Source organism: Schistocerca americana, chromosome X (genome assembly GCF_021461395.2).
Source record: "Schistocerca americana isolate TAMUIC-IGC-003095 chromosome X, iqSchAmer2.1, whole genome shotgun sequence".
Classification (NCBI taxonomy): domain Eukaryota; kingdom Metazoa; phylum Arthropoda; class Insecta; order Orthoptera; family Acrididae; genus Schistocerca; species Schistocerca americana.
In genome coordinates, this window is record NC_060130.1 from 640,073,948 (window position 1) to 640,099,153 (window position 25,206).

The following is a 25,206-nucleotide window of genomic DNA, read 5'->3' on the forward strand; positions in this document are numbered from 1 at the left end:
ACTGCTTTTTGTTGTCTTTTATTTTTCTGGTTAAATTTTCAGATATGTTGATCATATTATTTTTGATATTTTAATCAAGTGGATCTCCTAGTTTCTGTGCTCGCAGTCGTTCCCTATTGATACCCATTTGCGTTTGTTCCATTTTATGTGTAGGAGTGCCTTTGCCAAAATTAGGATAAGAAGCTCCATGAACAGAAAGTAGTTCACAGATCTTGGAGCCTCAGAACAGTATATTAAACAGAAACTAAAAGTCAAGAAATTAGATATATAAATGATAATCGAAACTCTAAACAATTAAGAATTAAATGAAGGAAAAGAAGTTGATGTATGGCAGAAAGAACTCAATTTTATCATTATACAGAAGCTTGCATGTTGATTTAACCCACAATTGTGTGTCTTCAGTTAGACTAATGGAAAAAAAAATATTTCCTCAACTGTCCCCACCTGTTCCCACCTTTGAGGAAGTAAAAAGTATTTTTAAGGATACAAAGTAAATAATTTACTTCAAACAGATTTTTATTTTCATGACTGACTCATATTTATATGGCAATTTTTAGGTATACTCAGCCTCCACAAGATTTGTGGGACTGGTATGACCCTTATTTGGAAGATCCAGAGGTATGTTTTCCAAGTGACTGACATTAATACAAACATTTCAGATATTACTCTGAAATTGTAGTTATCATTGTTTTGTGGCATTTAAGATTTGTAGTGACACCTGATTGTAATGGCTTCACCAGGCAAAACACAGTTAATTTTAAGAGCATATTTTAAGCAATGTAAATTTACTTTCCTGAGTGTAAAAGTATTCTTTTACATTTTGTTGCAATCATAGTGATTGATAGTACTTTTTCCTTCAGAGTTAGCTATTTCTTTATACATACTGTAAAAAAGTCTCAATATATGGGGTAAGTAAAGTTCTGATTGTATTTATATCTGTGATGTAGTTTTGGGAGTTTTTATTCACAAACCTTAATATTACTGTATCATTTGTGCAGTCACGGAAGGAAAAGACTAGGCATAGTTTCCAAGGGTCAATTAAGAAGCATTACTTAACTTCAGTACTGCAGATGCACAGCCCACGAACACAGTGCGTAAGGATATTACAGGCGTTTAGAAATTTAATGAAACAAATACCAGACATAGTAGTTAAAAAGTTCATTTTAAAACTTACTTTTTAATTTACAAAAAGTGATTTTATGCTAAACTGAATGTAGTACTGTGGTAGATCCTCCTTTGAGCTTAGTGCATATAGATATGAGGGTGTGTGAAACTTTCACCACACAAAAAACCATTGGTAGCAGATAAAATATTTTGGTGTGCTATTCTTCATTGTTTATTTTGTACCAACTTTAGACCCTTCTTTTGGTCAGTTGGTGTTTTGTTTTCCAAGTATCCGAGAAAGATTCTCTTGCCAGTATTTTTACCTAATTAACTCCAATCTTTTTATGGTATGTATGTTCTTGTGAAAACCTGATTTTAGATATCCAATAACACTTCATATGTTCAAGTGCGCAGCCCACGAACACAGTGCGTAAGGATATTACAGGCGTTTAGAAATTTAATGAAACAAATACCAGACATAGTAGTTAAAAAGTTCATTTTAAAACTTACTTTTTAATTTACAAAAAGTGATTTTATGCTAAACTGAATGTAGTACTGTGGTAGATCCTCCTTTGAGCTTAGTGCATATAGATATGAGGGTGTGTGAAACTTTCACCACACAAAAAACCATTGGTAGCAGATAAAATATTTTGGTGTGCTATTCTTCATTGTTTATTTTGTACCAACTTTAGACCCTTCTTTTGGTCAGTTGGTGTTTTGTTTTCCAAGTATCCGAGAAAGATTCTCTTGCCAGTATTTTTACCTAATTAACTCCAATCTTTTTATGGTATGTATGTTCTTGTGAAAACCTGATTTTAGATATCCAATAACACTTCATATGTTCAAGTAGAAGTCGTGGGTATTTAATACTAGAGTGTGGAAATGACCCACTAAAATGATGGGACCATAATTACAAAATACCAATGTTCCCATTAAAATGTAATGTTTATGGAACTATTAAATATGGTTACTGTTCCATTGACCATATGTAGTTCCACTGGATTTATATTCAATTCCAGATTTAAATATAGATATACTCATTCTGGGTTTATTACATCTGACCAGACGAGACTAAGACCAATTTTAGTAAATGAGATCCCAGGTATGGTATAAAAGCAGTGAAACATCTAGGTCAGAAAGGTACAGTGCATTTAGTGAAGACATGATTATTATTTTAAGATGGTCTGAAAACAAAATTTTGTTTTTTACCCTGTTTGCCATGTGATTTTTTTAAATTTTTTTTATTAACATTCATAATTTGTGAGGTCAGAGATGGTACTGTAAGAAAATTCTTTGCCTGGAAGCTACTTTCAGATGTAAGATGCATTCACTGTAAATTAGAACTGCTTTGCATAGGAGAGCTTGTCAGAGGTTTACAAAAAGTTTGAAGATATGATGAAAGCCAAAATGTTGTTTAGTTTGTAGACCTCTCTGTCAGAATGGTGAATCTAATACAGGATTCCAAACAACTGAAACACCTGTCAACTGAATGTAATCAGAGTTTCTTTAAAACCAACAGGACAGCAAAACTCCTATTGTCTTTTGCTCTGAAGAAATCAGTACACTTGTGAAAACTTCTTCAGTGGAAATGTTGTGACTTTGCTGTCAGCATGTACCTGTTTGCTAGCTTCAGTTAGCGATACATGAAATTACTTGACAGTGCCTACTTTGTTCAGATATTCAGTTGTTAATTGGGAAAGCTTTGGAATCAATGAAAAAATCTGTGTAGATTTTGTATGTAGTTTGGTAATTACTCATTGTTAAAATCATGAGCATGCATGCAGCACAGGTCATTTTCTGGTGGCTGTGATGCAGTCAAACTTGGTAGATGAGAACTGGTATATTACAGTTGTAACTCCCACCATTTTTTAGACCTGGTGAGTATTTAATAAATAAGACAGCAAATGCTGTGTGTTGTTGGAAAAGCATAACATAATGTGTTGCTCAAAAAGTAAAATCTGCCAAGCCTCATTATATTGCTTCTCATAAAGAATTAAATGTTCTGTACCCACTGTTACACATGTCTGATAAGGAAACAACAATGGATTTTTTTCATACATATCACGTACAGTGCAAATGCGATACCTCATACCATATCCTTGGTTCTCTGAAAGGTTTGTAAATGCAGATGATTTTCTGTTGTCAAAAAGGCTGTTGGTTGTGTACTACTAGTATTACTGCTGCTGCTGCTGCTGCTACTGCTACTGCTACTGCTACTGCTACTACTACTACTACTACTTCTTTGTTTAGGTATAGACACCTTGCAGAGAAGACATAAAAACACACAGAACTGCTCTGATGTGACATTTTGTGATTTAACTGTACAACTTAAGTAGGAATACAAGAAGTGGAATTTGCCAGGAATTTTAATGTACTTCACTGCAATCTCTCAGACTGTTAATGAATTGCTCTTTTTTTTCCACACAGGGTGATTCAGTAAAAAGTTACTGTAGCACAGCATAATATGTACTCAGAGTGTAGCTAAAAATGATGTTTTCTCTCTTTGCATAAAGATTGTGATGCATCAGTTGTATAAAAAATGTGACCATGAAATAAGAAATTTTGAAGTATTCTCTGTGTGTCCAATGATTGCATCCATATGCATGCTGTGGAAGGAATAAGAAAACTGTTACTGCTCTTGTCACCTGACTGACAGGTGGGTCACAGAAGTGGAGGCAATTGTGTTCCAAAACATAGACTAGAGCACCTCACTACCTCATTCCCACAGAAACTATTAGTGATCATGAGTTTATTGAATCACCTTGTACACGCCATCATGATTATTTTCAAAGTTTGTTGCCTTTTTCTGAATTCATAATCTATAACATATTTTATTAGGGCTGTGGATATAGGTTTATGTTGACCAAGTTTACATGAGAGGCAGCTTCTGGAAGACAAAAACTGAATTTCAGAAATCATTTTTCACTGTCGTGTTTACATGTTAATGCATTGATTTTACATTCATCAGCTGTTTTGCGTGCATGACCTCTGGAAATCAGTTTTTCCAGTTTTTGATTTAGTCAGCGCAATGGCTGTTTTTCCCTTCAGTTAAATATTGGAGGTAGACAACTTCATGCTCAGATCAGTGTTTACATGTTTCCATCACTGCACAAAAAGTCACTCCATCCAAATTAGCCAAAAAATTTTGAAAACAAGATATAATTTGCTGACTCCAGCACATTTCAAAATGGTTGTGCATTTACATGGGAGGAAAAAATCAAATCTGGAAGAGGATGTCCAGCAGTTAGAACTGCATTTCCAGAATCAGTATTGTGCTGTGACAAACCAGAAATGATATTGGGAAATCTGTTTATGAAATTCGGTTTCGGGAGCCTCATGTAAACGTAGTGATCCATACACTTCGACTCACATGCAGCATACTTGCTTCATGTTAACTTATAGCTGCTTGTTGGGTCCTTTAATAGGTTTTGTATTCTTTATTCCATATTTTGTAAATGTAGTGACAATTTACATGATTAATTTAGTGCTTTTTAGTGACTTCCAGTCTATTAACATTTTTTTTTTTTTTTTTAGAAACTTGTCTTTAGGAAGATGTAAATATGGTAGAAGATGTTTTCTTTTGTAATGCTTGAGAGCATTAAACAAGCAGCAGATTTCATTGAACTGCCTTTAGGGAGTGTTTTTATGTATTCTTCTTGTGATATGTTGTTTTTACAGTATTAATGCACAGATCTTTTTCATCAGTTGTGTGTTTTTGAATGCCCTTTTTTGATAAAGTGGTTAGTAAATGTATCTTCCTAATATGAAGCAAATTTTGCAAGATGAATTATAAGTTTAATAGTGATTCTTAAGTTTTTTGTCTTACCTGTCTTCATTTCTTGTCTTGTATGTTTTCATGTTATCTGCATTTAATGTAATAACAAATTCCATGTTCCAACAGGACCGAAGTCCAGCTTCATCCTAAGAATTACGGAGTGCAACTTTTGTGCTTCAAACCTTGTTTAACTGCAAGTACTAAGTTGTATATTGTTCTTGATGAATCTTTAGAAATATAAACAGTTGAGTTGATTATGGTGTACTTGTGTGTTACATATCAGTCACCAGTTAAATTTGTTGAAACTATATAACTATCTGGCAAACAAAATATTCATTTAGTCAATTACTCGTGATCATGATCACCTTTAAGACATGTTAAGGGACACACAATTGAATATTTTTTGGAGTTCCAGTCACTTACTAGCAATTTTGTACAGTATACTTTGGTAGCTTATTTGCATTGTTTCATATATTTCTTTCTTCTCACTCAGTTTATTTCATTGCTTGATGGTACAGATTTTCTCAAGTACTTCAACAAGAAAAACATGAATGAATAAAATGTATGTTAATATAACTGACTTGAAAGCTATGTAACATATATGCATATACAAGTCTCCCAAAACTACACCTCAGACTTCTAGCAGGTAATATTCATGTCTAGCTTCATCTATGAATGAATCATATCAATTGTGTAAAGCGGTTCTGAACTCAAGCATTTCGTTTTTAGAGGGACAGATTTTCACTTTCATTTTCTACTTTAACCTTGTGAAACAGCTGTAAAATTCCATATGCTAGATAACTGTATTCCTTGTTAGAAGCTGAGGTCCTAACTTACACCTTTGAAATAACCTGTTTCTCACTTACAAAGTGAAACAACCATTTTTAAATGATACTTTCACTTTTGTTGTCTTCTCAAGGAAAGCCAAATAACGTTGTGTGTTTTATGTTTTCAGGAAATGGATGTCAAAGCTGGTGGTGGCCAAGTTATGACTATTGGTGATATGCTCAGAGCATTCCTGACAAAACTGGAGTGGTTTTCAACCCTTTTTCCTAGAATACCTGTACCTATTCAGGTATTAGTCAATTTTTAGCAAAAATTCTTGTCAAATCTAATACTAGATTTTAATAAATTGTCATTCTTTCCGTAATTAAAGTGAGTGTACCACAATCTTTAGTGTTTGTTCTGTAGATAAATACATGCTCTTTTTGAAGATTTAATGATGAATTTCGCCGTACCAGGTGGAATTTGAAATTTATGTGCAACTGGACATACTTAAATGTAATAGTCCAATTTTCTGAAAATTAAAAATTTAAGAAAGACGAATGAGCAGTCACAATACTGATTCAGTATTCTTTTAGTTTTGTACTCAAGAAACTTGATTTCCAAACAGCTACTTTCGGTGTATAGTAGTGTGATGATTCATATCTTGGAGCAGAGGTGTACGTGACGTCTCTGTCAGGGAAATCCTTGCTGCATCTAGAAATAAACTTTCCTGCAGGCAAAAGGGGAATGGGCTATACAAGAGGAGCGGAGTAAAGCCGAACGAGTGATCGCCAATCGCCGTCTGATTATGTTGTTGGTTGGGTTTGTGAATGATCAGCATTGTTATAATTACTAGGGATATCCATAGATTCAGACTACCAGAGTGGAAATAAACGACTTAACAAGAACAACAGGTAAGGAAGATTACGTATTATCTTCTCGGTGTATCCAAGAAAATGAAATTTTGTCAGAAAATTTTTGGCCAGATCACTACACTAGTAAGGGCCAGTTGTACAGTCCCCATCTAGCAGCCGCTTAAGTTCTATTCTGGAAGTAGCGCGGAAAATGGTTTGTACGAACATTGGAGAATAATCAGGGACAACTAAACCAGTGATTCTGGCAGGGTTATTGAAGTTAACCGGCGAATAAGGTTTGACAAACGCAGGAATAGTTCCAGAATTAGTCATGACAAGATTGTTTATTAGGACTAGGAAGGCGAAGAAACGGGGACATCACACAAATTAGGGATGACGATTCCAAATTTATATAATAATCTCGTACTACTACTTTTCGATCTCGTGATTGAGAAACTGGAGCGTATGAATGAAATGTGAAACTGTTTTCTAACAGAAAGCTTTTTGCTTGTAGTAGGCCTAATAGGCATTTTTTGTTGGTCTTTGTGAATTACATTCTGTCATGTTATAAAAATGACCATTTGTGCCAAAACAGTATTGTTTATTTGGTTCATGTTTTTTCTGCAGTGTTAGAAAGGCCTATTTTGTTTTATCTAGCAGACAGTGACAAAATAGATGTAGTCAGATCAAGAAACCACCAGTCTTGGGTACTATTTGTATTAACAGCTTACGCAGTATTAGATAACGATATTTCGATTTTTCATGTAGCAAAATGTTTGACGAACTGTGATGAGGCAATAGATTCTTTCGCAGAAAGGAAAGCTTGCCATGTAAAGCTGTAGCAAGATTAGAGTGAAAACAACGCTAGGCGCTAAGGATTGAAGAAATGTGTACTGTATTGCTTGTCTCTTGTCTTTACTGGTTTTATGTATCCTATATTTAATTTAATGTCACCCAAAACAGGGAGTTATTAGCTAACAGGCAATAAAGAGTGCAAATTTTCTGAGGAGTTCTTGTTCTCCCGATTACAAATTAACCCATCCAGTATTAATGGCGAAGTTTTTTCTTTTTTAAAGATGGGCAGGATGTCAAACCGAGCGACTGGGAGCAGGAGAGGCACCACAGGACATTTTAATTTCCACTGTCCTGAATATAGTTTGATGGCATCCAGTAAAAAATATACACTTTTCAATTCCACAGAGCGAAATACAGTGACGTGTGATAAAAGAATTCTGTGTGAAGATGGGTGGCACTGCACTCTGGCACACTTAAGACCAAATAACATGTCTTACATTTCCTCGAACATCTATGTTTTATGTATCAGACTCTTCAGAATGATGTGCACTACAAAATGAATACAGGGTGTTACAAAAAGGTACGGCCAAACTTTCAGGAAACATTCCTCACACACAAAGAAAGAAAATATGTTATGTGGACATGTGTCCAGAAATGCTTACTTTCCATGTTAGAGCTCATTTTATTACTTCTCTTCAAATCACATTAACCATGGAATGGAAACACACAGCAACAGAACGTACCAGCATGACTTCAAACACTTTGTTACAGGAAATGTTCAAAATGTCCTCCGTTAGTGAGGATACATGCATCCACCCTCCGTCGCATGGAATCCCTGATGCGCTGATGCAGCCCTGGAGAATGACGTATTGTATCACAGCCGTCCACAATACGAGCACAAAGAGTCTCTACATTTGGTACCGGGGTTGCGTAGACAAGAGCTTTGAAATGCCCCCATAAATGAAAGTCAAGAAGGTTGAGGTCAGGAGAGCGTGGAGGCCATGGAATTGGTCCGCCTCTACCAATCCATCGGTCACCGAATCTGTTGTTGAGAAGCGTACGAACACTTCGACTGAAATGTGCAGGAGCTCCATCGTGCATGAACCACATGTTGTGTTGTACTTGTAAAGGCACATGTTCTAGCAGCACAGGTAGAGTATCCCGTATGAAATCATGATAACGTGCTCCATTGAGCATAGGTGGAAGAACATGGGGCCCAATCAAGACATCACCGACAATGCCTGCCCAAACGTTCACAGGAAATCTGTGTTGATGATGTGATTGTACAATTGCGTGCGGATTCTCGTCAGCCCACACATGTTGATTGTGAAAATTTACAATTTGATCATGTTGGAATGAAGCCTCATCCGTAAAGAGAACATTTAGAACATTTGCACTGAAATGAGGATTGACACATTGTTGGATGAACCATTCGCAGAAGTGTACCCGTGGAGGCCAATCAGCTGCTGATAGTGCCTGCACACGCTGTACATGGTACGGAAACAACTGGTTCTCCCGTAGCACTCTCCATACAGTGAGGTGGTCAGCGTTACCTTGTACAGCAGCAGCTTCTCTGACGCTGACATTAGGGTTATCGTCATCTGTACGAAGAATTGCCTCGTCCATTGCAGGTGTCCTCATCGTTCTAGGTCTTCCCCAGTCGCGAGTCATAGACTGGAATGTTTCGTGCTCCCTAAGACACCGATCAATTGCTTCAAACGTCTTCCTGTCGGGACACCTTCGTTCTGGAAATCTGTCTCGATACAAACGTACGGCGCCACGGCTATTGCCCCGTGCTAATCCATACATCAAATGGGCATCTGCCGACTCCGCATTTGTAAACATTACACTGACTGATAAACCATGTTCTTGATGAGCACTAACCTGTTGATGCTACGTACTGATGTGCTTGATGCTAGTACTGTAGAGCAATGAGTCGCATGTCAACACAAGCACCGAAGTCAACATTACCTTCCTTCAATTGGGCCAACTGGCGGAGAATCGAGGAAATACAGTACATACTGACGAAACTAAAATGAGCTCTAACATGGAAATTAAGCATTTCCGGACACATGTCCACATAACATCTTTTCTTTATTTGTGTGTGAGGAATGTTTCCTGAAAGTTTGGCCGTACCTTTTTGTAACACCCTGTATACGTTTGAAAATTCGATTTTTAAAAATTTTTGATATCATATCTCAGACGCTTGGGGGAGGGGGGGGTGGCAGCGGGCGCCATTATCTTAGTATTGTCCTGGTTCGGAAATATCGTAGATCTGGGGCTGATGCGCAGAGCAGTCTGAGTTATAGTGGGGAAGTGTGTAGTGTCCACGTGACCCTTGTTTCATTTAGTCAGTTTGCTATTTCCTCTTTGTTTACTACTCTCACGTCAAATGAAAACAAAATGGATTTCTGTGACCGGGAGCTGTCAAGTGAATTAAAATACATTCACATAATTACGGAATGCTAATATATGTTATTAGTTTCAGATTTTATTTTATTTCCTCTTTTCTGACAGCCATGCATTAATCGCCTTGTAGAACAATGAAGTTATTTTTGTCGGTTTGCTAAAGAAGTTTGGTTTTTATTAATCTTTTATGCTGAGGCAGTCAATGTGTTTGAAACAAAGTGTTTAGTTCCACACTATCGGCTAATTTCAATTGATCGGTGCATTTCAAGTGCACGTTTTCATCTTGTAGCACGTATGGCATTATGCCATAATAAAGAATAAAAAAATGATTTAATACAGTACCGGTACTCCAAGAAAATTTACAGCCTGAAACCCGCATTGAAAAGCTTAATATCAGGTCGAGGCCTACTTCATTGGGAATCTGGACATACGAATGTGCTCTTTAAGTATGCACTTTAAATGTGCCATTTTAGTATGGTTCACGAAATGCCGATGGTCTTGGAGTATCCTCTGATTTTTTTCTTCTTCTTCTTCTTCCTCTTTTTTTTTTAATGACGTAATGTAAGATCTTTTAATGTTTTACACGTACGAACATACAGACTTCCTGTGTCATAGCAGCTGCCAAAACACGGTGGCGCCTGTTATCTGGCTCTCTCTCACAACTACTGAAATGAACCTATTTCTAACAGGTCACGGAAAAATATTGCGAATGGTGGTTTGAAAAGTGTTATTTTCATAGTAAATTTCCTTTTACACAAGTCGAACTATGTGCGAGAATGTACGATGAATTTCTTAAATCACAGAGCGTTCGATGACGAGCCATTAAGAAGTATTTTGAGCCCAGAAGATCAGACATTCATGTCGTTATTAAGAGCAAATTGATGTAGTGCTATGGGAAGCTCTCTCTCCTCTGTGGTAGCTAATTTATTTGTGGAAAACTTTGAGGACAAGTCACTGTACTCGGCTAAAAATTTTAGTGGCCCATTTGTGTGATATACCTTAAAGTGTAACACGTGCAAAAAATAGCAACCTCATATGTGAAAACTGAGCTTCTCTTGCAGCTTATTAACCCTAGAGGCCAATATTATATGTGAAAGCTTTGCTTTTCTTATAACAACGCTATGTATATTAATTTAAAACATTAACTCTTCTTGTTTGTGTATCCGCGCTGCGTGACAATGATGTTGTTACTAGCTGGCTACATCGCGTGTCCTGTGGTCTGAATATCTGCTGTCATCAGCTGGCGGGATCACGTGACATGAACTATGACTGGCTTACAAAAGCACATCGCAGTCTCAATTACAATTGTTCAGAAAGTAACATGCGATGTTTGGTGGAATTCAAATTTATACTTTCGTAATACGAAAATATGTAATGTACATGTTGCTGCACATCAAAAATCTTTCCAAAAGGAGTTTTCTTCCGTGAGTTTTGTTATCTAAAGTGCCGGGAAATTCTACGCCCGTGTATAAAAACATAACCATTGAAAGGATTGATAAGTTTTACAGTTCTAAGAGAAAATATACTGTCACTTAATAACACGGAAAAAATGTATTTTTAACTGGGAAATCCGGGAAATTTTTTTCGTTGTCTGCGAATTCACTCCAGTGGCTAATTGTGGTATCTTCTTCTTCAGGAGAATGTAATTGAAGCTAATCACTTCAAAATTTACTTAATGACATGGGTATTTCATCGATTTGGAATAACTTTAGAAAATATTAGTTGCAATAATGGCAGGAAATCAGAGCAGTGTTGCTGAAAGAACTATTAAGAAGGGAATGCTGCTCAGTTTTAAAACTTGGAAGTTCCCATTGATGAAAAGGAAAAGTTTTTTCCAATAGAAGCGTGATAAGCCAGGTGTGTTATTGTGGAGATATAAAGTGACAGAAGGTAGTGCAAACAACTTCTAAAAGTAACATGATTGACTAATGGAAGTGAAGCATTAAAGGCAAAAGTGTTTTATCTATTCAGTTGTGGGAGATTGCCACTTGGTGAATGGCAGCAATCATGGAATTATTGGCTTTAAGAAAAAAAAATTATATTCTATAGTGGGAAGTGGTTAGGGTAAGAAAGAGAGCAGAAATTTGTATATAATGAATATGCATTCAGCACCAGTACATGCGCAGTCTAAATGCAACCGACTTCAGTGCCCAAACGTATAAACTTCGCAGTACAGGCGGTGGAATTCAAATTGGCGTGTTTCCTTCAGTCAGATCGGCTGACATTCCCAAGTGCAAAACATGGATGGTGAGAAATTTTTTTAGTTCAGTAGAAGAAAGGAGTAGTTTTTGGTGTCCCGAGGATGAAAAACAATAACGGGGATATATCACAGAATCATCAGTTTGAAGTTACTACTTTATTGGAAATCTCTGTTTCAGACAACTTAAAAATTTAGTAATAATTTATTCAATGTTACCTTATATTACAGTACGCATGTTCTGTGGCTATCTAGCCATTTTAGCCATATGTCATTTTCAGCATAGGCAAAATCTATATATGAAATTTTGGGCCTAGGTTATAACCTCAAGTAAGTGTGTGTGTGTGTGTGTGTGTGTGTGTGTGTGAGTGAGAAATGTTATGTATGTCCAGTTTGATGTTTTTAAGTTTCTGTCGTGGATCCTTTTTGGGTTGTAGTAGGTGGGCATTAGCTGTCAATGAATTACTGTTTACTGGCATTTTTATGCCAATGGTGATTCTGTTGTATGAGGTGGTGTGCAGATTTGGTGTATATGTTTCCACTTTTCAGTACTTTAGGTATTCAGAATATCTTATTTTGAAATTTATGTTTGTCTTTCATACTTATGCTAAATGATAGGCATTGACAGTTAATTAACATATGTCTGTTTTGCTGACTTTATTTGAAGTTGTGCAGTGTGTGTGTAATTTTTCTTTTCAATGTCACCGCAAATCGTGACAAGTATATAATAGAACATTTCTCTCTTCATCTCAAATATGTTAGTTGGTAAATAGCAGATGTGTTGTTGTGTTTGTCTGTGCTTGTGTTGGTTGTCCTTAGTTTTCTCTGCGTTGAGTTGTCTGTCCTGTAGGCTATTTTTAGCCCTTGTTTTTTTGAGTCTGTTGCGTATTCTGTGGGCTGCTTTGTTGTTGTAGGTGATAGTGGACCACTTGTTTGTTGTTGTGGGTATTTCTTGTTCGTGTGTGCCCATGAGTGTGTTGTGTGTGTTTGTAAGTTGATGAGAAGGCTTTTGTTTTTGTGTGTTGGGTGTACTGTTTAATTTTGTGGTTCAGTTTATCCATAGTGTTCATATCATATCCATTCTCTACAGCTATTTGTCTGATTGTCTGTAATTCACTGTCGTTGTTTTCAGCGAGTGGAGTGTTGGTAAGTTTGTGCAGCATATATTGGAAACCGGCTAGTTCGTGTGCAATTGGATGATAAAAATGTTTGTGAATGGCTGTGCTGGTGGTGGTCTCTTTCCAGAATATGGAGAATTGGTGGTGATTGTTGTGTCTGTATGTTGTGAGGTCAAGGAAAATTAACATTTTGTCATTTTCAGTTTCTATGGTGAATTTTATTTTTGGGTGGACTTTGTTTATATCACTGTGGGATTGTTGGAAGGCATATGATGTCATCTACATAATGATACCAATACATTATCCGGTATTGTTTGGATCTTACTATTGTTTCAAAGCCGAAACTGAAGCAAGAAATTAGATACTTAAAAAGAAGCAGGAACTCAATGTTGAACTATTCAGAATTCACCTGGAACTAGGAAATCACACCACAGTCTCTGAAATATTTAATGATATCATGAATACAGTCAAACAAAATACAGAAAAACAAATAAAAATAAAATGGAATAAACAACAACAAAAACTAAACACACTTTTAAAACAAAATGAAGTCATTATACATAAAAATAAAAAACAAACAAATCACACATTCTACAAACGTCTGGTCAACCTTACTGACATACAACTAACCAACCAAGAAATAAATTTTCTAAAAAAAGGCACAAAATACAATGTCAACACACACATTACACGCAAGACAATGGAGAATCTTATCAGATAAATTGAGTATGTCAGAAAACAAGAAGAAAGAAACAGTAACCTAAACTTCACTGCAGGTCGGACAAGAGAATTAGTCGTAGAAGAAATAAGATACATAATAAAGGAAAACAAAAACAACATATTGACAGGAACAAAAACTGAAGAAGAAAAAACCTCCAGAAAAATAAAGAACAAACTTAAAAACAAAGTTACACTCATTACGAGATCAAACAAGAGCGGCACCTGATAATAATAAAACAGGATGAATACAAGGATAGAACCTTAAAATTTCTGGAAGACAACAACATAACAAAGCTAACCAGCAACCCAACATAAAGATACCAGAAAAACACACAAACAATTCTAAAAACAAAAACCCTCACGTCTATTCACAAAACAGAAAGCAAAATGGCTGAAAGAAAGAAAGAAAAGAAAGAAAGACTCCCCAAGCACCCACACTGAACAGCTTACTAAAGCTCCACAAGGAGGGCATTCTGATACATTCTGTTGCCAATTTCAGAAGTGCACCCACATATCACTTACCCAGAGAAATGTACACATACTTACAGAAACATTACATACACACAAATAACAGAAGCATACACAACATCAAAGGGCTGATACAAAAAATCTAAGATAGCAACATACCCACAACAACCATACTCAAATCATTTGATGTCACATCCATGTACACCAAGATCCCCACCACAGAAACCATCAACATCATCAGACAACAATTAGAACAACAAGCAGAAATTCCCAAACCCCACATAAAAGAAATAGCTAGCATTCTAAAATGAATCACAGAGCAAAACTGTTTCTCATTTGACAATGAGTTCTACCCACAAGAAGACGGGATCCAATGGGGTCCTAGCCAACATTTTTCTCAATGAAATTGAAAATAAAGAATTTGAAATGGTAGTAACAATACTGAATAATATATTGGTATCATTATGTAGATAACGTGATATGCCTTCTAGATTAAACACCCAGTCACATCCAACAACTCCACAATGATATAAACAAAGTCTACCCAAAAGTAAAATTCACCGTAGAAACTGAAAATGACAAAATGTTACATTTTCTTGCCCTCACAATATAGAGATACAACAGCCAACTCCAATTCTCCATATTCAGGAAAGTGACCACCACCAGCACAGCCATACAAAAACATTCTAATCATCCAATTGCGCACAAACTAGTTTGATGTCCAATATAAGCTGCACAGACTGAACAACACTCAACTCACTGAAAACAACTGTAACAGTGAATTACAGACAGGCAAATAGCTGTAGAGGATGGATATGATACAAACACTATAGATAAACCGAACCAAAAAATTAAAAAGGACACTCAAAAAACAGAAGCCTTCTCATCAACTTACAAACACACATAACACACTCATGAGCACACATGAACAAGAAACACCCACGACAGCAAACAAGTGGTTCACTATCACCTACAACAACAAAGAAGCCCACAGAATAGGCAAAATACTCAAAAGACAAGGGCTAAAAATAGCCTACAGGACAGACAACTCAACACAGAGAAAACTAAGGCAACCAACACAAGCACAGACAAACGCAACAACACATCTGGTATTTACCAACTAAGATGTCAGAACTGTAAATCAGTTTACATAGGACAGACAAGCAGAAACTTTAATACCAGATACACAGAAGAGCATTAAAAAGTAACAGCTGTCATTCCACATTTTCTGAACGTCTTATGGACAAGAAACATAGCCCAACATACATCAATACTGACTTGAAAATTCTCAAATGCAGCAACAGCCCCCTACAAAAACTAATAATTGAGAAGAAAACTACCAAATACAAAAAGCTGTAGTTGAAGAAAAACAAGTAATAAATGAATACACAGTTCTCTGCAATGGAACTCTGTTCTCTGCCCTCAAAGAATTATTAGATGATACCAACCTATAGAACCCCCCCCACCCACCCACCCACCCACCCACCTCCTCCATTACCCTGCACACAAATAGACATAACACACACACACACACACACACAAAACTAAATAAGATTAATAATAATAATAATGAAAATCTTCAAACCTACCACCCCCCTCCCTCCTCCCTCCCTCCCCCACTCCCCCACTCTCCCTCTCTCCCCCACCCTCCCTCCCTCCCTCCCCCACTCTCCCTCCCTCCCTCCCTCCCCCACTCTCCCTCCCTCCCTCCCTCCCTCCCCCACTCTCCCTCCCTCCCTCCCTCCCTCCCCCACTCTCCCTCCCTCCCTCCCTCCCCCACTCTCCCTCCCTCCCTCCCCCACTCTCCCTCCCTCCCTCCCTCCCCCACTCTCCCTCCCTCCCTCCCTCCCCCACTCTCCCTCCCTCCCCCACTCTCCCTCCCCCACTCTCCCTCCCCCACTCTCCCTCCCTCCCCATCCCTCTCCCCCTCCCTCCCTCCCTCCCCTCCCATCCTCCCCCCTCCCTCCCTCTATGTTTCACACACACACACACACATACACACGAAAATAGGCACAATAAAAACATAATACCTAAGGATACCACACCATGTAGTAAAAAGGTGGTTACCCAACATAAAATCAGACCCGAAAAGAAAACCATAAAATAATCCATGTTGCTACTACAAGGACCTTGAACTCTGTGTCTGTTGAATGCTTCCAGTGCTGTGATGGAAAGTGACATTAATGCCAGACACAATGTATAGACTTTTAAAGTACTTACTTTGAAAACTATTAATTGCATTCAAACCTGATTTTACTAAAAGTGTTTATTGCAGAATAATTCCATTATGTTTAGGCAGATCCTATATTGTGAGATTATCAACAGCTGCATATCCTTCTTCACGAAGTTTCTCTCCTCTTACAAAAGAGCTATTTTCTTCCAGGCACAACTGTCATTCAAGTAAGACAGTGTTCTGATAGCTAGGACATAAGTTTTTGTGTACTTGCTGTAATGGTATATGTCAGAGAGATCAGAGGATCATGTATTTGTGTTTTATTAAAAACGTGCTATGGTTCCTTACATAAGGAATTACATTTTTTCTGGTAAAGTCAACAAACCAACTCCACCTTTGTATAATTATTTTCATATATTTTCCCACTGATTTATGTCCTTGTCTTTCCCAATATTTTTTCTGCTTCTTCGGTTTAAAAGTCATACCAATATTTCCTGTAAAATGGCAAATAGTGTACACTATTTTTGATACACCATCATAATTGAGGAGTAGGCTGTGCCATAATTGGCTCAAATGTTTCTACTAGCCATATTCAGTACTTGATGTGTTATTCCACATAACATTATTTTTGTTGCAGCAAAAACTTGAAAAAAAGATGTTAGAAAGATTTCCTCCTGTAGTATCACCCTCACGGCCACTGAAGCAATCACTACCACCACTGCAGTCAAGCAAAGAGGCAAGACATATCCCTGATGATGAAGTGTCTTTTGGGGAAGCAGAACGATTTTCAAGGCTCAGGAGGACGGATGCACCTCCACCAAGAGAGAGGCGGCAATCACCAGATAGAGCCAGAAGCAAAGAAAGGGAGAGAGATAGGAGAAGAGCTTACAGTTCTGAGAGGCGAAATAGCAGAGAAAAACATCACAGAAATAGCAGAGAAAGGAGAAGCTCGTACAGCCGTGAGAGGAGTCCTTTGCGCCATCGAGAAAGAACACATGTACATAGAACAAAAAATGGCAGGGAAACGTAAGTATTTAACAATTTCTGCTTGTCTTAATATACTTTTGAAAGTAGTGATGATGATTTGTAGTTATACTTTACATTTAATATGTTTGGGAATACTGTTTTAAATTCAGGTACAAATTATTTGATTATGTTGTTATAATTGTAAGCCATCAAAATACAGTGGAAAGTGCAAAAGTTGTTCATATAAAGTGGATTGAAGCTTGTTTACATGATGCAGCCATCTTTATTTGACCTTCCTTGTTTTTTACTACACAATTCCAGTCAAGTATTATAATGGTTCTGTTGTATCCATGAGTGGTGAGTACTCAACAAGGTGTATTGCTACACACTTAAGTGATAGGGCGAGTGCTGCCACTGAGACATCAGCAAAGTGTATGGGTGAATCTGGTTTCTGGAGTGCTGAGTAGTAAAAATCTCTGAATAGTCCAGTTCCAAGCGTAGTCAAAGTCCGGATGACAGCGAGCCAAATGTTGTGGTGTTGATATATCTGCAGTAGTAAAGTCCAAGATGAGACTGCTGGAGTGAGGTGCCACATGTGCTTATAAAATTCATAGTTCCACAGCTAAATCAATTACTTTCTGTAACACTAAATATTAGATTATCACTTTAATTTTCATTATACATGAGCATACTCAGTTGTTGTGGTGATTCTTGCTAAATCAGTCATAGAAAATATGGAAAATTGATAACTGAAAGAAATTCTAAGTGCATTCCAATGTTTGTTGAGCTCATTAGTGCCATTACGTTGTGACAATGCTGTATAGAATCCATGTTTCCTGAGATGCATGGCAAGGCCACTTGCTTGTTGCCCTGCACTGAGCCAGTGCTGGGCCATGTGGTGGCGAGTGAGAAGACTGTTGACCCCATGTGAAAAAAAACTGATAGAGAACGGTGGGTTATTTTACACTTTATCGTTAATGTGAAATTTTCCTGTCAGTACTAATAATGTATTGCAGTATGAAAGTTTGCTGGTGCCAGGAAAAAGAGTTGTTTAACCCATGTGCAGAAGCCAAAAATCTGTTTGCAAATTTTGCCCTTACAGTGTCGAAGTTCCATAGAGCAAATATGTCTAATTTTGGCATTGCCCACATTTTGTTTTACCACACTTGAAACAGGAACCTAGGATTCTGAACACGTTTAATACGCCGATCTTTGGCCTAAACATTGTTGGCTTAATTTTAGGATACGAGGGCTGTTCAAACAGTATCCGACTTTATCTTTTATTGCTGAAACCAACAATAGTATCAGGGCGGGCACACACTTATGTTTGTATGCATACATAGTGCGCATGCCTGATTTTGACAAATGAACACATGTAACTGATAGTCATCAGTTTTTGTGTTGTGAGTAAAATGACAGAAAAAGTGGAACAATGTTATTATCTCAAATTTTATTTTAAGCTTGGCAATTGTCAAGTTGAAATTATATAAAAGATTCAGTGGTACAACCACTTCAAGAATGGTCACTCATTAGTGAAGATTGAATTACATTCAGGTAGACCCTCAACATCCACAAATAAGGCTTGTTGTTATTGATCACATAAGGACGCTGGTGATGCAGGGCAGATGAATCATTATCAGAAAACTTGGAGATGAAGTTAAAATTAGTACTGGTACCATTCGTTCTGTTTTAATGAAACCTTGGGACCTCAGGAATATCTCGTCAAAATTTGTGCCAAAGTCGCTGACAACTAAGCCGAAGCAACTTTGTTTGCAGAGCACGCAGGATGTGCTGTATACTGTGAACAGTAATCCCAACTTTCTTAACACAGTGATCATTGATGATGAGTCCTGGTTTTATCAGTATGACTGAGAAACAATATTCCAGTCATCACAGAGGATGCATCCAGCACCCCAAGACCCAAAAAATTGAGGCAAGATCACAGCAATGTGAAAGTCATGATGACAATCTTTTTTGATTCCAGTGGTGTTTTCCAACTCATGCACGTCCCAGAAGCTAATAATGTCAGTAAGGACTACTACCAAGAGGTTCTGTGTCAACTTTGTGAAGCAGTGAGATGCAAACATCTGGACTTCGGGACAGTAGGCATTTGGCACTGTCACCACAATAACGCACTCACTTATCATCCTCAATTAATTGGGAGTTTTTTGTAACTTGTTTATTAACCTCCCTATCCCTCTGACCCAGCACCAAGTGAGTTATGGCTTTTCCCTAAACTGGAAAAAAACTTTGAAAGGGACCAGATTTCAGAACAGGGAAGACATTATGCAGAATTTGGCAGGGCAGCTGTGCACCATACCGGAAGACACTTTCTAACAATGGTTCCAGCTGTAGCAGCAGCCTTGGGAGAGGTGAAGGGGATTACTTCGAAGATGACTAGTGTTGAACAATTGTATCTGAATAAAGATTGATTTTATGAATAAAACTTGGGTACTGTTTGAACAGCTTTCGTACAACCTAGAGTCTTTCAGTGTTTCCTTCACCACTGCCTGAAGTATTTATACCTTCATATTACTCAAAAGTTACTGGTTGAAGAAATTCATTTTCCTGCAATAATGATGCAGTCTTTACTTTTAACTAGTTATACAAATAATGTTTTCTCTGGCGACTTCAGAATTTTTGATATTTTTATGTCACAAATAATACCAAAAATGATGAGTTTTGGGAAGATCTGTAATGTGGTGGATCAATTAAACAACATATTTTTGTAGTACACAAGTAGAAATAAGAAAATCATGAAATTTGGTTTTTACCTTCATTAACACACAAATCGGTATCATGCTGCTCACTTTGCTTCAGTCAGCCTCTCACAACACAGACATGTGACATCATGTTACCTTTTTCTTGCAGTAACACAGACTGCTGAGAATATTTATTTCAATATTTGTTCAGTGTAGTAAACTGCCCCCTCAGTTTTATAACATTTTTGTATGGGAGTGGGAAAATTGCTAAATTGTGTGGCATTTACTAAAAATTGCCAATTTCATGGTATGTCACTAAAACTCACAGATTATACTGTTTTTCACTTTCTCATTTATGTAAAATTTTCCTTTTGCTGCTAATTATGTATTGCAACATAGAAGCATGCTAGTCCCAAGAAAACAATTGTTTAACCCATGTACAGAAACCAAAAATCTTGGTGTCAGTTTTACCCCAACAGTGTTGCAGTTCCATAGTGCAGATAGGTCTTATTTTGGCAGTGCCCACATTTTGTGTTGCCCTGCAGGTTTGTGTGTTTTTAATGGTGTTCGATTGCCTCACTCGATGTCCATTTTACCCATTTTGTGTCACTAGATTTCCAAATAGTTCTTGTAAAGGCATCATGACTGATGTGTTTCACATTCTGTAACTTGTTTGGTTCTATAGGGCAATCAGTTATGAACAGTTAAGTGCAACAGACCACAATTTAACTGATGTGTAACTGTTTAGCCACAACTTTTATCTGTGTTAATGCCATGAATTCATTATTCAGTGGTGTGATGGGCTGGAACCAGAGGTATAATGATGTTCTAATGATAAATTTTGTTATTTAAAGCCAGGTAACCAAGTTGGGTGATATTGTGATCATCCTAGCTGAGACTAGTCATAATAGTGTTAGAAATAGAGTAATTTATTATGATACTAATTACCTTGACAGTAATTTTGTTCATTTGATATTTACTTGTCTCATTGAGAGCTTATGATGACCATAAATAACTCAGTCAGCCAATACTTCTTATTTTGCAGGACTTTCATGCTCTCTAAATTTTTTCTTTGACGCTATATTTGCATGTTAAATAGATTATTATATTGGTTGATTCTCTCACCTGCCTCTGTAGTGTTATTGAGGGTGAGGATAATCAGTTTTCAGTAACCCTTACACTGTTGTGAACATGTATACTAGTCCTTCTATGCCGTTCCCCAGGTGTTTCAGACATGTATATGCCTGCCGCTTGGATTTCCCTATGGTGCTATGAACATTGAATGTATCATAAGCTGTCGACCTCTCGCTGCTGCAGATGAGTTATTTCCATATCTTGGCAAGTAAAAAAAGTTTTGAGTATTTATGCCTCATTATGTGCTATCATTTGCAGAAATCCTCGTTTCAGTATCTTGAACTATTCATGAGATATGACAATTTTTATGGCCACACGATTCGCAATGTGCAAGGCTGTGAATGGGTGTGTCACATGCGACTGTCCTTCAGCTATAAAACCCAGTAACTCAAGCATGAAAAGAGATATTATTGTTCTCTCAATTTTAAATAAAATTTCAGTATGTTATCTACATTTCATTTACTGAAATTTATGAGCTCAAATCAACAATACACAAAGCTTGTGCATTGCATTTTTACCTTTGTGAACTCTTTAAAATTCGCTGCATTGTTTTACTTAATTTGATGCAGTGCAGTAAGAATGATGGATAATGAAAAGAAATTCAGTTCTTTATGGAGTGAAGATATCAGGTTGTAAGATGTGCAAAAACATTTTTTTTTCTTTTTTTTTTCCCCCAAATAGTTTTTGAAAAATCGGATAAATATTTCATATTAGCCAGAATGCCATCTGTCAGCAGAAACACCAGCATTTGACAAGCAGTACAGCCGTAACAAAGGCCACCTCAGCAAAGAATGCAAAGAGCTCATCTATAGCAGTGAAAGGCTTACTTTGTATGCTGTTTTTGTCTCACATTGAAATCATGCTTCCATCTGTGTGTTCAAACAGTGACTGCTGTTTTTACTTGTTGCAGCCCTGTTCGTCGAAGCTCACCTGACGATTTTGCTGCAGAGCTCAGAAGAGAAAAGGAACGTCAGAAACGGGAGAGAGAAAAAGAGAGGGAAAGAGAAAGAGAACGGGATAAAGAAAAAGACCGACACAGAGATAAAGACAGGGATCGAGAACGGGATAGGGAAAGAGACAGAGAAAAATTGAGGGAAAGGGACCGTTCTCGTGACAGGGCTCATGAACGCTCTAGGGTCTGGGACAGAGAGGATTCCCGTGACAAAGATCGCAGTCGAGATAAGGATAAAGACTTGGATCGTGCTTATGACAAAGAGAGGGATTATTCTCGAGAAACACGGTATGTATATTTCAATATTTCAGTTGTATCTGTTATCCACAAACTTTTTCTTTTCCATTTCCCTGGGGGTGTAACAGAAAGTAGGATAAGTCAACTTCACTCAGATTATAAGGCATTCGGAGAGAAAAGAACAAGCTCTACTTCCCGTATGTAGTTTTGCTAACAATGAAATGGAAGCTTTGTCTTCTGATTCATATTAACCTTCTAGTGAGTTAACACAGATGTGCTGACACAATTAATATGTATATGTTTCATGTCATCATAGCTGAAGCCACAATTTCATCGAAGAGTAGTAGGAAGTTCCTGCCTGTGGTGAACCAGGAACACCCTTAATGCTCAGTTTCACCCAAAATACAGTATAGAAGATGAAGGAAAGTGTTAAAAATTGGTGCTGTAGCTTATTTTGAACTGCAGCATATTTGATCTCAAACGTCGACAGAGTTATTGTTTGTGCTAATTAAGTATTACAGATCAGGGGGCAAAGATAAAGTTAGTGGATAGTATGATAATTTTTTTTTTCCATTTATAGTGAAATATATCTTTTACCTGAGTATGAAGTAAAATACTAACATAGTTTTCCTGGTATGTTTTTTTTTTTTTTTTTCAGCCATAAAAGGAAACGGAGCTGAAATTTGCAGACACTTTGTATTATTGAGTGTGTGTCTGAGAGAGAGAGAGAGAAAACTGTATGCAGTCTCCGCTCTACAGAACTTACAGATTTTGATATTGTGAGCTGTATGACTGCTGTAACTTCTAATTCGTGAGAAGTTGATACAAAGATCATTTAAATTAAAACTGGGAACAATATAATTTGATAGATTAAATATCTCAAATCATTACAAGAAATGCAAGAACTATTTTTGATCATCAAAAATTTCAGCTTTTATTTTGAAACAAAGGAAATTTGTTTTGAGCTTTATTTCAAGAGTGGTTCTGGAATTGTTAAAAGATGGCATAGTGTGAGAATTTTTGTAAAGAAATATTAACTAAATTATTAAAAATGTGAGACTGCGTGTTAGCCATGTGTGAGCCTATGAAAGCAGTTCATTGCATATCACTCTCAAGTAGTGTGTTTTATTTGTTTGACTATAGAATTAAGTCTACAGAAATGTAATTTACTTGTAGATAAAAGTATACCCCAAACATGTTTCCTCACTAAAACTTGGTCAAATTTGTGCCTAATTTTTCACCTTCTACCAGTAGAGTTTGTGGAGATAACTGTTAAGGTTGCCTGATATTTACTGGTTTGAAATGCTTTTACTTCAAGCACGTCAAAACAATACTGTTTGTGCAGTAAGGATAGTAGTTGTAGTCACTGGCCTCAAACTGATATGAGGTCTGTCACACACAGGTCCCATCCTAGATAACAGTCCATAATTGTTACGAGTGAAGATCACAGAATGTGAGCCTGAATGAAAACACTAATGCCATATCGGTACCAGTCAAAATATTATCTTAACTGTGTGTTTGAGCTGAAGTGCTAAGACGTCAATGATCTATCATTACAAAGTAATCAGAAATGCCTTGATTACAAACGACGGCTCAGTACAAAGCAGATTTAATATCAGTTACCACAATTTGTTCGGCTAAATCAAAGATCGACTCATCCAGTCTTGAATAACAGTCTTGACATTGTTCCAGTGCTTCACATAATGATATTTTGTATTTAACAAGATATGAACTTTTTGTTGATACGTTCCCCCCCTCTCACCCCTCCCCCCACTGGATTTCACATCCACATCAAAAATGGATTTTTGATACTGATTATAATAAACTCACTCCCATTTGTAACCTTACTGTAACTGCATTTTATAGTTATGGTAATTTTTCTGGCTGTCAACAAGTATACCATAGTAAATATATTGTTACATATTGTTTTTCACAAAGTATAGTGAAATATTTTAAGTTTTGATTTTTTACAAAATGGGACACACATCATCTTCTGTGAATCATGGCTTTTGAATTGTCATATATCTTTTATAAATATCATGTATCATTTGTCAGTGCTCCTTTGAATCTTTTAGTTCATGTGTATTGTGGATGGTGCAACTCAGTTTTTCACAACAAACTATTCCAATTTTTTAATTGTGTAATTTTCATTCTTTCTCATATGCATGTTGGATTATGGCTCACCTCCTCCCTCTCTTCTGTTTTTGCAGTATTAATTTTTCATCTAAATTTTAACAATGCTGTGTGGTTTTTTACATCTTTTTTCGTCTTTTCTTTCTGAGTAACAGTTTTCATAAGTTTTGTGCAAACAATAATAATAATAATAAAATTAATTTTTCATCTAAATTTTAACAATGCTGTGTGGTTTTTTACATCTTTTTTTTCTTTTCTTTCTGAGTAACAGTTTTCATATGTTTTGTGCAAACAATAATAATAATAATAATAATAATAATAATTGCTCTAATTTAAAAGAATAAAAAAATTAACTACATATATACAAATATTTGTATTGAGACATGTATGTTCAGCATGAGAAACGTTTAAATCAAAATTACAAGTACCGTATAAATACTCAGTATTGCTTCAAATTTACTGCTAGAAATAGCAAAACAGCTACCTCCTTAGCCTCAGGGGATCTTCTTTCCACAGAAGAAGGTGAAAAGAAGTACTCCAAGAAACCTAATATCAGCAAGAATATGAATACTGTGTATGAAAACCCATATTATATGAAAAAAACAAAACCACTCACAATAAATCTGTTACCCTTTATCGAATGTGAAAGTTGGTATAATGCACCTAATACCCTTGTTAAAGTTCAAAAAGTGCTTGAGGACTCG

General features: G+C 36.7%; 1 protein-coding gene across 3 annotated transcripts in view; it reads left to right on the forward strand.

Moving 5' to 3' along the window:
• Positions 1-25,206, forward strand: part of LOC124555776 (pre-mRNA-splicing factor 38B-like) — a 91,456-nt gene that overhangs the window by 51,250 nt on the left and 15,000 nt on the right. For 2 of the 3 annotated variants that reach the window (XM_047129827.1, XM_047129826.1), the window contains exons 5-8: positions 558-618; positions 5,835-5,954; positions 17,016-17,404; positions 22,091-22,420. In XM_047129827.1, coding sequence (XP_046985783.1) covers positions 558-618; positions 5,835-5,954; positions 17,016-17,404; positions 22,091-22,420 — 900 coding nt within the window. Of the gene's footprint in view, positions 1-557; positions 619-5,834; positions 5,955-17,015; positions 17,405-22,090; positions 22,421-23,027; positions 23,292-25,206 lie in introns of those variants that run through there. The other variant, XM_047129825.1, reaches the window with a different exon arrangement.